This window comes from Perissodus microlepis, chromosome 5 (genome assembly GCF_051167445.1).
Source record: "Perissodus microlepis isolate ML-2025 ecotype Zambia chromosome 5, ASM5116744v1, whole genome shotgun sequence".
NCBI classification, from domain to species: domain Eukaryota; kingdom Metazoa; phylum Chordata; class Actinopteri; order Cichliformes; family Cichlidae; genus Perissodus; species Perissodus microlepis.
This window is the reverse complement of record NC_140465.1, coordinates 34,031,728-34,043,934: the sequence shown is the minus strand read 5'-3', so window position 1 is coordinate 34,043,934 and position 12,207 is coordinate 34,031,728. Positions and strand designations below refer to the sequence as shown.

At 38.3% G+C, this 12,207-nt stretch overlaps 1 protein-coding gene across 1 annotated transcript in view; it reads left to right on the top strand.

Annotated features, from left to right (window-relative positions):
- LOC146387714 (protein phosphatase 1 regulatory subunit 1A-like) overlaps window positions 1-12,207 on the top strand; it is a 32,616-nt gene that overhangs the window by 15,770 nt on the left and 4,639 nt on the right. The window contains exons 3-6 of the mRNA XM_084929545.1: window positions 6,497-6,534; window positions 6,701-6,764; window positions 8,662-8,844; window positions 11,559-11,687. Coding sequence (XP_084785671.1) covers window positions 6,497-6,534; window positions 6,701-6,764; window positions 8,662-8,844; window positions 11,559-11,687 — 414 coding nt within the window. The remainder of the gene's footprint in view (window positions 1-6,496; window positions 6,535-6,700; window positions 6,765-8,661; window positions 8,845-11,558; window positions 11,688-12,207) is intronic.

Genomic DNA, 12,207 nt, shown 5'->3' with positions numbered 1-12,207 from the left:
TGCATCCTTCAAGAAAAACATGATTTTCATGCAGGACAATGCTCCATCACACGCGTCCAAGTACTCCACAGCGTGGCTGGCAAGAAAGGGTATAAAAGAAGAAAAACTAATGACATGGCCTCCTTGTTCACCTGATCTGAACCCCATTGAGAACCTGTGGTCCATCATCAAATGTGAGATTTACAAGGAGGGAAAACAGTACACCTCTCTGAACAGTGTCTGGGAGGCTGTGGTTGCTGCTGCACGCAATGTTGATGGTGAACAGATCAAAACACTGACAGAATCCATGGATGGCAGGCTTTTGAGTGTCCTTGCAAAGAAAGGTGGCTATATTGGTCGCTGATTTGTTTTTGTTTTGTTTTTGAATGTCAGAAATGTATATTTGTGAATGTGGAGATGTTATATTGGCTTCACTGGTAAAAATAAATAATTGAAATGGGTACATATTTGTTTTTTAAGTTGCCTAATAATTATGCACAGTAATAGTCACCTGCACACACAGATATCCCCCTAAAATAGCTAAAACTAAAAACTACTTCCAAAAACATTCAGCTTTGATATTAATGAGTTTTTTGGGTTCATTGAGAACATGGTTGTTGTTCAATAATAAAATTATTCCTCAAAAATACAACTTGCCTAATAATTCTGCACTCCCTGTATGAGCTGATACACCTGGGGTCAGCCATCCAAAGCAATGAACAGTACACAGCAGAGGTGAAGAAAGGAGTGCAGGAAGGGCGGAGTGGGTGGAAATGAGTGTCAGGGGTGATTTGTGACAGAAAGACAGGAGCAAGAGCGAAAGGGAAGGTTTACAAGAGAGCTGCTATGATGTATGGTTTGGAGATGGTGGCACTAACAAAAAGACGGGAGGTGGAGCTGGAGATGGAGGCAGATGAGCCGCTGTGCTGATTCCTGATAGAAAAAGATGATACTGACTGCAGGCTTCTGATTTTAAATGTCTTTTAAACAATTCTTTTTCTTTCTAAACTTATTAAATGTACTAGAGACCAAAAGGTCTCTTAGGTTCCACAGAATCTTACAGGGGAGAAAGTGTTCCACTTATCCCATAATATGGATTTACCTTGTTTTGCCTTAGTGTCACTTAAAATGAGAAATGACTCAAATAGCCCTTAGTAAAGCACAGTTAGCTTGCTAAGCTGGTCTGCAGGAATAGTTTTTTGTACCAACGAGAAGTGAGTGATTTCCTGACAGATACACGTTGACAGTTTTTTACTCAGACACATCTTGGGAGGCACACTGCTAAGACACTGTTGCACTACATGCCTCATACAGGTAGTGTTATTGTTACAATGGTGCCCATTTATAAGTACACACTTTTAATTTCTACACTATGATTTTATTATAATAATAATTTATAGTAAATTATTGTCATGGCTCCTTGCTGTGGTTTGTAGATCACTAGTGTTCCTTTCACACCTCTTTAAAAACCATTAATTGAGATCTGAGCAGAGAGATGGATAACTTTGCCTCAGGGAATTATAAAGTGTATTCTATTTATCTTTATTTAGAATGTAAAAATACAGAAATCAGATAGTGACAAACATATATTTTTCATTCTTTTTTAGCAGAAAAAACTGGGTACCAGTGTTGACCACAGGCAGTAAAAAAACCAGCCACCCTAAAATCGACGATTGGTTAGTGAAACTGAATCATGACATCTCGACTGGAGCTTTTTTTAGCTGTTGGCCTCTTGATGTTTCAAAACAGCATGTAAAGAGCAAGAAGTGACTTTGAGAGCTCAGCAGGCTCACTGGCTTAAAAGCATTAGAATACCCTGGATAATCTTCTTTTTGAACTCTATTGATGCTTTTATTTTATAAACATAACATAGCTGCTGGCTGCTGTCCCATAAACTTTTAAGCACTCCAATCTTATTTTATTTTATTTTTTGTAACCAAAGGATTCACCCCCTGCTGGCCATTAAAAATCAGGCAGGCTTAAGGCATTTATCCATTGGCTTTACTTTCCAGCCCCACAAGCTACTTTTGTCTTTTATGCTACCTGTGATCCTCACTAGCAGCGGCAAAGACTGACATCAAATCAGAGACAGAAATGTAATCAGAGCCCGAGACAGTTGTACGTGTGTGAGACAGAACACGGATGTGCAACGGAAAGGGGGATGGGGAGCACACATGACGATGAGGGAGAGGAGTTGTGCTGGTGCAGAATTGCTGTGCCCCACATCACACAGATTCCTGCATTATTTAATGTGCTGCAGATTGCTCTGTCCTGTGCACTGTGAACCCCAAAAGCACATCAGAGGAACAGCTATACAAAACTGGGACGCAGACTGCAGGCTAAATAATGAGGAAACTGAATTTATTACAAGCGAGTGGTGAATTTCACTACAGCTTTCTCTGAAGAAGAGCTTTACTTCCTCTTAGGGTGAGACGAGGAGAGCTGAGTGAAATGAAAAAGAAATATTTGATTCATTACAGTAAATTAAACTTGCCATAATGGCTGCATCTGAAATTACATGCTGATTACCATATTGAAAGTCTATGAGAGATTTTTCTACTGTATCTCAAACCCAGTGGTGGCCCAAAAATCTCATCACATATTATTTATTGAATATTGCAGTATGCACAAATGGTACATCACAGCTCCATAAATATCTACTGACTATGGCAGCTCTGATATTAGTGCTCTTTAATTAAGGAATCAAGGTTTTAATTGCTTGTTGCACTAGTTTTTAAAAATGTGTTCACATTTCTCCAAATGCAAAAGAGCAGCGTCACTTATGGAACTTATATATGAAATACTTTAACCACATAACATGAGCACAAGCAGCAGCAGCTTGTCTTTGTAGGAGTGGATCCTGGCACCTGACACACTTTGGCACATTTAAATCTAGTAGGAATTTCCAAGATGATACGATATGATATAATCATATATATGTGTAGTCTAATGAATATTACACATACAGACCATGTTTCACTAAGAATAAGACAAACTAAATAGCACACTCTTCACAGACCTACCACTTTGTAATCTCTCTTTGTGCACAAAGTAAAAGAAAGTATTTATGTTACTCTATTTTAATGCCATGGATGTTAAAAACAGCGTGACTGTTGTGTTTATGTTAAATCCAAAAGGCGTCAGGAAGCTTTGTGTTGTGCTGTTTCTAGGTGCAGGACTAAAAACAACAACTTTAGGCAAGACTGAAAAATCTTTGTACCTAAGCCAAGTGACTGCTGACAAGAATACAAATAAACATATTAAAACAAAGCAAAACAAAAAAGAATGGCGCGTGGGTGTGTGCGCTGATTAAAATGCACATACTATTAATAATAAAGTGGGTTTTCTGTTATATGCAAGAGGAAAGACACTTTTCTGATCAGTCTTTAGACACAGACTTTCAGCCCTTAAGCCTTTTTTCATTTCAACATTATACGGTTGTTCGAGTTTAAACGGCTGATATCTGCCTTATGTATTAAGTGGCTGCTGGTTTGTTAGGGATTGAGTGTAGGAGGAGGAACAATGTTGCCTTTAAAATTAAAAGCAGGCAATTATTATTTGTGCACAAACCAAAGACTTCACCTCCCATCTTCTCTGTAACCAACAGTAACAAACTGCAACATGAACACAGAAAAACAAGCCTTTCAGATGCAAAGTGTGAGAACAGTGTTTCTTTTTCATTTATTGCAAGGCTGCTTTTTCTTTATCAGATATACCAGGGCAGCTTCAAACAGACACCAGCAGTGCATAGCTAAATTGAAGCGGCTTGGCAGAGTAAAGTGGAGGCAGAAGACCCTCTCTGTTCTCATCTGGCGTCGTGTCAGACAGTCAGCTGGGAGCTGCAGTGATAGACTCATCAGTGCTGAAAAGGCTTTTTTTTTTTTTTTTATTGGCCTTTTCTCTCATTCTGCATCACAGATGGGCCCAACACGAGACAAAACAATCTGAATATCAGCCATGTGAACAATTTTTCTGTTTTACCCAAGTTATTTTTTTAGCTTTTCTACTGCTACACATTTTAATAGTTGTGCTGTTTGATTTAATCAAACATTTTAAAACTTATGCTTATCCCAAATACTAACTTAAATCATCATAAAACCTAAGAAAAACTAAGATAACCACAAATACATTTTAGGCTGTAGTCTAAAATGTGAAATAGTATCCTGCTGCTTGAGGTGATGTCAGAGTGACGTCTTTTATACTTCATTTTTGGACGCACAATTTTGGTCCACTGAAGCGGTTGTATTTTGCCAGGCGACGTCTTTTTTTTTACTACTGAACGTCACAATAATTTTGCAACATGTCTATATTTCACATCATAAAACTGAAATATGATTGTTATTTGAGTAAACAACAAGATAATAAGACTGGTATATATTATTTTAGCTGTTATGCAATCAGATGTTACGAGCACATGAATCTGACGAGGGTTGCGTCACTGTTAGGGTAAGGCTTGCACTAAAGAAAAATTAGCTTAACTGTCCTTCTGGGGACCATATTTTAAAAAATAAGCAATATATTGTAAGTAATAGGAATTTGAACATAAATATAAGCAAGTTTTTAATTAGGGTCAAGAACGCAGGGGACCATTTCCCCCCAGCCTTCTGTATACCCAGGCAAGTCTTATTCACCCAACCACAATCACATTCATGCAGCACTTTTATCTATTTCATTACACACACACGCTCCAGTCGATGCAATATGGGGTTCAGTATCTTAAGAATACTTCAGCATTCAGACTGCATAACACTGTGGGCTCAATCCACCCACCTTCCAACTCCACCACCTGAGCCACAGGTGTTACAGCGAGTATGGATATTGTTTTGTTGTTTTTCTGGCTAATGATAGTTAATGGTTTACACTCTACATAGAAATAAGGCCATAGCCTCTTACAGAGGCAACTTTATCATATATCAACTTTATCAAGCTTTTAATGTGAAAAATTCTACAAGACCACCTTTTAACATATATTTTCACAACTGTGCATCCAGCCACTTTCTTCAGTTTATCATATTGAGGATTGAGGATTACATATTTACTCTAATGATAATATTATATAATAGAGGTTTTAGTGCTGCTCAAGAAACATAGAATACACGTATTTTTTCACTGATAATTTCAGACCGTTTTATCAAACATGATCCGGAGACGGAAAGGAGAGCCCACAAGTTAATATGAAAAACATCCATAATGTCATATGAACCTTCTAAAACTCCTGGGATGCTGTGTTAATAGGATTCAGCTTCAGGTGTCGGCACGGGGATGAATCTTTTTTTTTTTTATTTTATTTTTTTTTTTAAATGAAATTTATTGGCTTTTATACTGTGTTTCTTACACCCCCATGCATGTGTGTGGTGAAGAGAGACAGAGAGAGAGCGATGAAAAAAGAAACGAGCACATCAGTGGCATTTTTCAGCAGTCTAGCACATGCTTTTTAGTGGGAATATTTTGGTGCACACACTCGTACACACAGTGCCTTCCCAGTGCCTGGGGATGCATAGGTTGCCAAGCAACAAGGTGGTGTCCTAGAAAAAAAAAGTTTAAAGCTGTAAAACGTTGATTTGGATCCAAGTTCAAAACGCTCGCTATTGAAACCGGTTAATGGTTTCACTGTACTCTGGTGAGCTGTATTTTCTTTCCTTCTCGGTTCTTCATTGTTTCGAACAGAGCCATGTTTCATATATTGATTTTTTTTTTAATTGAGTTTTTCTTCATCCCGTGAGCTTCAGAATTCATACTTCATATTGTGCTGGACCTGTCCTCTACTGCTAAGTAAAAACTGTATTCAAATAAACAGTGCTATAAAACTCTAAGTGATTAATTAGAAGTAAAAAATCTTGCTTTTAAAATGTAATTTCAGTACAAGCGCACACAAGTTTCATCAAACTAAATTAGCTTAACAACAAATAAAGAATATTTCAGTGTTCAGGCAGCTGTAGCCTAGTCTTTTAGATTCTTTCCCTCGCTGTAAAAGTTTTATACTTTATATGAACATTTTTAAATTCTTAAGAATTTTATGCATCTATATAATATGTGAATAATTGCAGTCAAACTAAGCTCTGCTCAAGAGTGCACCACAGTATGATGTATATTTATTTCCCTTTAAGAGTGTTGCACGTGCTTAGGTGTGTATCTGAGAACAGCTGTTGAGCATATACAGGGGTCTATTTGAAAGATGTAAGTGGATCATAAAAAGAATCCTTCAGACGTATGATGAAAAATAAAACATTATGACCAACAATTCTGGATAAAAATGGAGCAAACCATATTGCAGTGCTTGTGGTTACAGTGTGTCAGATAATCATCTGGCTGGAGGTCACCTTATATCCACTGTGCTCCACACTGTTCAAACACACAAGTGCTCCAGCGACAGTGCACTGTCACACTGAAGAATAAGCTGTTAAAACCAGACTGAAATACGTGGAAGCTTTCTGTGCAGTTATCGTGTGTGTGTGTGTGTGTGTCTGCCTTTTCATAATTTAATCCTGTACTTATTCTACTGTTTGCTTTCTCATAGAAATTGATGAAGATCGTCTCCCAAATCAGCTGTACAAGGTAATCTAGTTTCTTCTCTATTAAAGTTTGATTTTGTTGTAACGAGATTACGAAAATGAAATTATGTGAATTCTGGGTTTCAATTTTAAGCTAGTTCTATGTTATAGTAATATCTTCAATCTAAGAGCTCTCTGCCCAGCTGACGTGCAGCGCTGATATTTCACAGGCAGCCTTGTTGAACTCCCCTCGGCAACGGCGAAAAGGACAAAAGGGAACGCCTACGATGAAAGGTGAGTTATGTTATAAGCATTGCCATCAATACTACAGTAAGTGTGATGCTGGTACTTTAAGTATTATAGCACACTTTTGGTACTTGAGAAACAAATGCAAAAGTCACATTTGGCTTTGGAAGACAATGCTTTATACTCTGTCACTACTTTACTGTAAGACAGTGAAGACTGTGGTAATGACTGAAGGGACAAAGAAGGTTAGTAAGCTGCTCAAGTCAAAATGATAAGTACCATAAAGCAGTACTCTATGTAATCGCTGTTAAGTTGTTGTGTGCTCTTTTGATAAAACACCAACTGATCATAAATCAGCTCTTTATGACTAACACTACTCATTACCACACAGAAAAATATTGTTGCAACCAAAACCTGTCTTCCTTCTCTCACCCCAACCAGTCGCAACAGGCCCCGCCCCTCCCTGAGCCTGGTTTTGCCGGAGGTTTCTTCCTGTTAAAAGGGAGTTTTTCCTTCCCACTGTTGCCACAGTGCTTGCTCATAGGGGGTCACATGATTGTTGGGTTTTTCTCTGTATGTATTACTGTAGGGTCTACCTTACAGTATAAAGCACCTTGAGGTGACTGTTGTGATTTGGTGCTATATAAGTAGCACTGAATTGAATTGAAATCGAAAACTATTGCAGTATATTAGTCAGTATTAAGGTTTTTTTATATATTGCTCAGCAAAAAGCTGATGAAACACCAAGATAAAAAACAAACTAACTAGCTGACGCCTCATACATACAGTAAGTGCATTAGTTCAAAAAAGTAAATTTTTTGCACAAAATGAAAGATTTCTATTCGCTAAGAAAGTGGCTTGCCAGTGTTAGCCGGATCACTCCACATTTAAACCTCTCAACATTAAAATTGTTATAGAAGTAGTTTTTTGTTTTTTTTTTTTTTTTTTTTTTTAAAAGGAATCAAATCCAAACGTTAACCAAATAAAAACATCCAGTGGAAGTCCAGGTGTTCTCATTTAAGTTGATGACATGTTTTTATTGGTGTTGAGTGTTATATGTGGACCCGGTCGGCACTCAATCCAATACTCATTCATTTTCCCGTTGTCTTATGAGAATTCGTCCCAGTTTTTATGTTTTCAGTTTAAAAAGTGGGTCTCTAATTTTGAGATTAAGGTCCTGCACCACATGAAACAGGCAAATTATTTATTTATCTTTATTTCTACTTTGCTGTGTCCAAGTACCCCATAAATGTAATGCAAATCCATTTTTAAGAGACCAATTCAGCTTACATACAAACACAACATGTAAATGGTTTTATGCAAAGTACGTGCAATAACATGGAGCGTTTACGAAAAGTGAATCAAGAGAACATTAAAGACGAGATAAAAGAAATAGGAAGCTCTAGGATATTTCCTTTTCAATTAGTTTTACAGCTAAACTGCATGCTCTGAGTGTGATGAGTCAGTTCTTGCAGAGGAGATAATCAGTGTGCTTTAGTTTCCTACTACAAGGGGATTAAAACTAATAAACCACAGATGGAGGAGGCCAGAGACGGCGATTAAAGAATTCATATCCAAACTCTGATGTGTCTTTACCTGCCCTGTCACTCCAAACTGTGCAGGGGGTTAATTAAATGTTGCCAGTTTATTAGATTCTTAACCCACAATATGTTTTCCACCTACACTTCCCTTCATTTCTGTTACCTTTGTGCTATTCATGACCCATCTTTTCTCCCATTGGCTGCCTTCATCTCACCCCTCTTTCTTTCCTTACTCTCACCTCCCTAGTGATTTTTTTTTTGCATTTAAATTTACCCTTTAACTTCAATATTCCTACAAACCCACCTCCTCTTCCTTCGCAAGATAGCTCTTCCACTTATCTAACCTCTTGTCATTTTCGTCTTCTCTTCCCTGCTTTTCTTTTACCTCTTCTGTTACCTCCCAGAGCTACAGTTCCTGGTAGAGCACCACCTGTACAGGCAGCAGCAGGGAGCTGGGGACGAATGCTCCTCAGAGAGCTGCCTGTCAGACCGGCCCAGCCCCGACTCTGTGCCCACGGGAGAGGAGCTCCCCCACGACGATGAGGCCACTGCAGAGGCCTTTGAGAAACTGCGTTGCCAAATGGAGGGTATGTGCGGAGGCTGTCAAGCAGGATTTAATTTGTGTGCTTGCAGCTGCTTATTCAGCAACAGATGCATCCTTAAAATCTGCTACAGTACTAATTTAGGCACAAAGACTAACACTCAACACTTGGTCCACTGAGACCTACCATATTTCTGTGTTTATGTGGATTTTCCCTTAAGATAATCTTCAGTGAATATGGTCATGAGTGAATATTTATCTACCTCTACAACCTATCAAATCATATTTTGGAGTGATAGTGGATTTCAGTAGGTAGGAGTTATTTGCAGATAACGGGTAAAAAATACCCTCTAATGCTACCTACATTACATACCGTCATGCTTAGCGACAAGCAATCATCATTTCCATCATTACATCGGACAGAATGATCCGCCCCTCCGTCTGCATGCATTGAAAAGCCTGAAGCTCAGAGAGCCGCAGAGAGATCCCTCAGCTGCAGAACAAAGAAGGCACCAATACCAACAGACATGACATTGACAAAGTGACAGAATGAAAAAGTGTTCTGCAAAACAGCTTCGAGTGGCAGCTATAGGCTTGGAAACGCGGCTATAATTGTGCACCCTATGAGGATTGTTAGCTGAATATTGCTCGGCCTCAGTGCCTTCGCTGTTTTTCAATCCTGTGCTTCCCAACCCTGCAAATCAAACTCCTCCAAAGGGCACAAGAGCATATTTCTGAGAGGCCCTAAGATTTTTGATTGATGAGCATACATGTATACAAAAACTGTATACATGTATGTGCATTCATTTTTGAATTTTTTTGTAAAATATTTGTTCTCTTCAGATTTCAGCAATTATTTCAATTAATTATCTAACAAGATTTTATAAAACCCTGTGATGTAGTGGACGGCAATCAAAATACTTCTTACATTCACACTCACAGTCATACAATGTTTTGTTGTTAAAATGCCTGTAATTACTTTCAGTTATTACGCTCACACTCTGACGGTTGCAACAGAGACAATTTGGGGTTCTGAACATTTCTTCATGCAGACTGGAAGAACTGGGAAACAAACTACTCACCTTCTATTTGTAGCCAACTCAACTTCTACTTCCTCTCCCTTATTTGGACATGAATATAATACTTGTGTAAATCTGCTTGGTTGCTTTTGATTTTCGTATCTCAGTCAGTCAGTGCAGCATAAGAGGGAATAAATATTGCTTACAAAACCTAAATTAATTTATGAATAAAGCCTGAGGGGTGACTGCGGGGGGGAAGGGTATAGAAACTAATGAAAACATGGTTATGAAGCAGTATGAAGGTCCTAAAGTGGAAGGAGAAGATAAGGAGGCCAGTAGTATGTGTGGCATCATAAAAAGAAAGCTGAAAATACTGGCTGGAAATAACAAACACAGCACATTAATATGAGCCCGGGGTGTTCGATAAGGGGAAAAGGGATAAAAGTAAAGCAGAAAATGAGGCAAGAAACATTAAGATGTTTGGAAGGAATGTATGTAAATCGATGATGGATCAGGAGAAAAGGGGGGAGGGTAGACGTGAAACAAAGGCATCAGATAAAAATGGGAGAATATGAGGAAATATGCTTAAAAGAATTGTTTGTTTCCTTGTCACGATGTGAAGAAACCATATTTGTCTCAGTATCATCAATAAAAATTTAGCTAGCTGCTTGTTTAGTTTCGCATGATAGACTAGATGGAATAAAACAGGAAATATCTAATACAAATAACATAGTTAGCTTAACATAATTACTATATTTTAACTTTTATGTTATTTTGATGACATACTGTAATTATGTTGACACATCATGCAACAAATCATTTAAAATGATTTGATAAAAAGAAAACGTGTTATAACCATCTCTGTTCTCGAGGTTACTTTGCTGTCCAGATAAGGAAACACTTTCTCTGCATTATCAAAGAGCAGCTCTGCTGTCCTTGAGGCCCTTTTTAGAGCCAAAACAAACAGCACCAAAAAAATTAAATAGGTCAGGGTGCTCCCAAAGGCTCCATTAGGAATTAACTTTTTCACCCTCCAGTGAAACCTCACTAAATACAGGGTTTCACTGCAGAAACCATTAGCCATACCCAGGTAGTTTGGTTTTGATATTTTGTCAGATTGTTGTAATATTCAGTACTGATGTTGACTCTCCTTTAACAATAAAAAAAAAAAAAGCACTTCCTGGATCAAAGCAGCACCATAACAGATACTATCTCCTGGCTTTGCTTCTGTCTGATGACAAAAACAGAGGTGAGTTTTTCGGGTCAGGGATAACAGTTCAGTGTAATGGAAGGTGGATACAAGGTCAGGGCACACACTGTGTACACTTTAGTAATTGGCCGGGACTAATGCATCATGAGTGGACAAGACTTTTTTTTTCTGAAGCTGTAATAGCGCAGGGACATTTTTTTAAATTCGCTGTAACACAGATGTGTTTGTGGTGTAAAAGCTTAAAAAGCTTTACACTGACATTTTTTTATCTTTTTGCATTATTCACCTTATAGATGAGCTGCAGATTAAGTCCTCAGTCCAGGTGAAAGGAGTTAACAGTAAGATAGGGGAAATAAATGAATGATTATTAACATCAGTTGTTGGCAGCTTTGCTCAAAGATCACCAACTGGACACTTCAGGTGCAATTGTTGATGAGACTAGTTGAAATAACGAAAACATCTTCATCCTTTTCAACTCAGTTTGAACTTCCATTCCATCTTGTTTACCATTCGTCTTTCTGCTCTCTACAGAGTTCTCGAGGGAGAGTCTATTAGAGGCTGCCGGTGGGCTCGAGTGTCCCCTCTCCAAGGAGAAAGAGGATTGTTTCAGTGTTGCCAGTGTAGCAGATCCCTCATCGCAACAAAACAATGCACAAGCAGGTACATAACTGTCATTAGAGCCTTGCTTTTTGCAGAAAATGTCTCCAACGTGGTCTTTTCCTCAGGGGACTCCTCGTCCTCCACGCAGCCGGCAGGATTTATTTAAATTTGTTAAACTGCGCAACAGCTTTGGCTTGCTGTCATATAATCATGGCTCGTCAACAAACATCTGTGAAGTGGCTTTGATCCCCATTTCACAGAGCACCGACATGGCTGAAATACCCTGAGAGGAAGCTACACACACGAGTGGAAAAATCAGGTTTGGGAAAAGGGGGCAGGAGGAGAGCTAATACTGGCATATGGAGCATGTAGAGCTTGTTTTTTTTTTTTTCCCCTTTCTGTATTTCATTCTTTCTTTCTCGCTGAAATGTATCATTTCTTTTCTATGACTTGCTGTGAGTCCTAAAATCTTTCATGAGGCATTGATGGTCTTATTAGTGAATCCACAGCTGAAATAAGCCCAACATCTCTCCAGTCTTGCGCTTTTAAAATTCATATAAAATTTTTAAATCATATTTCA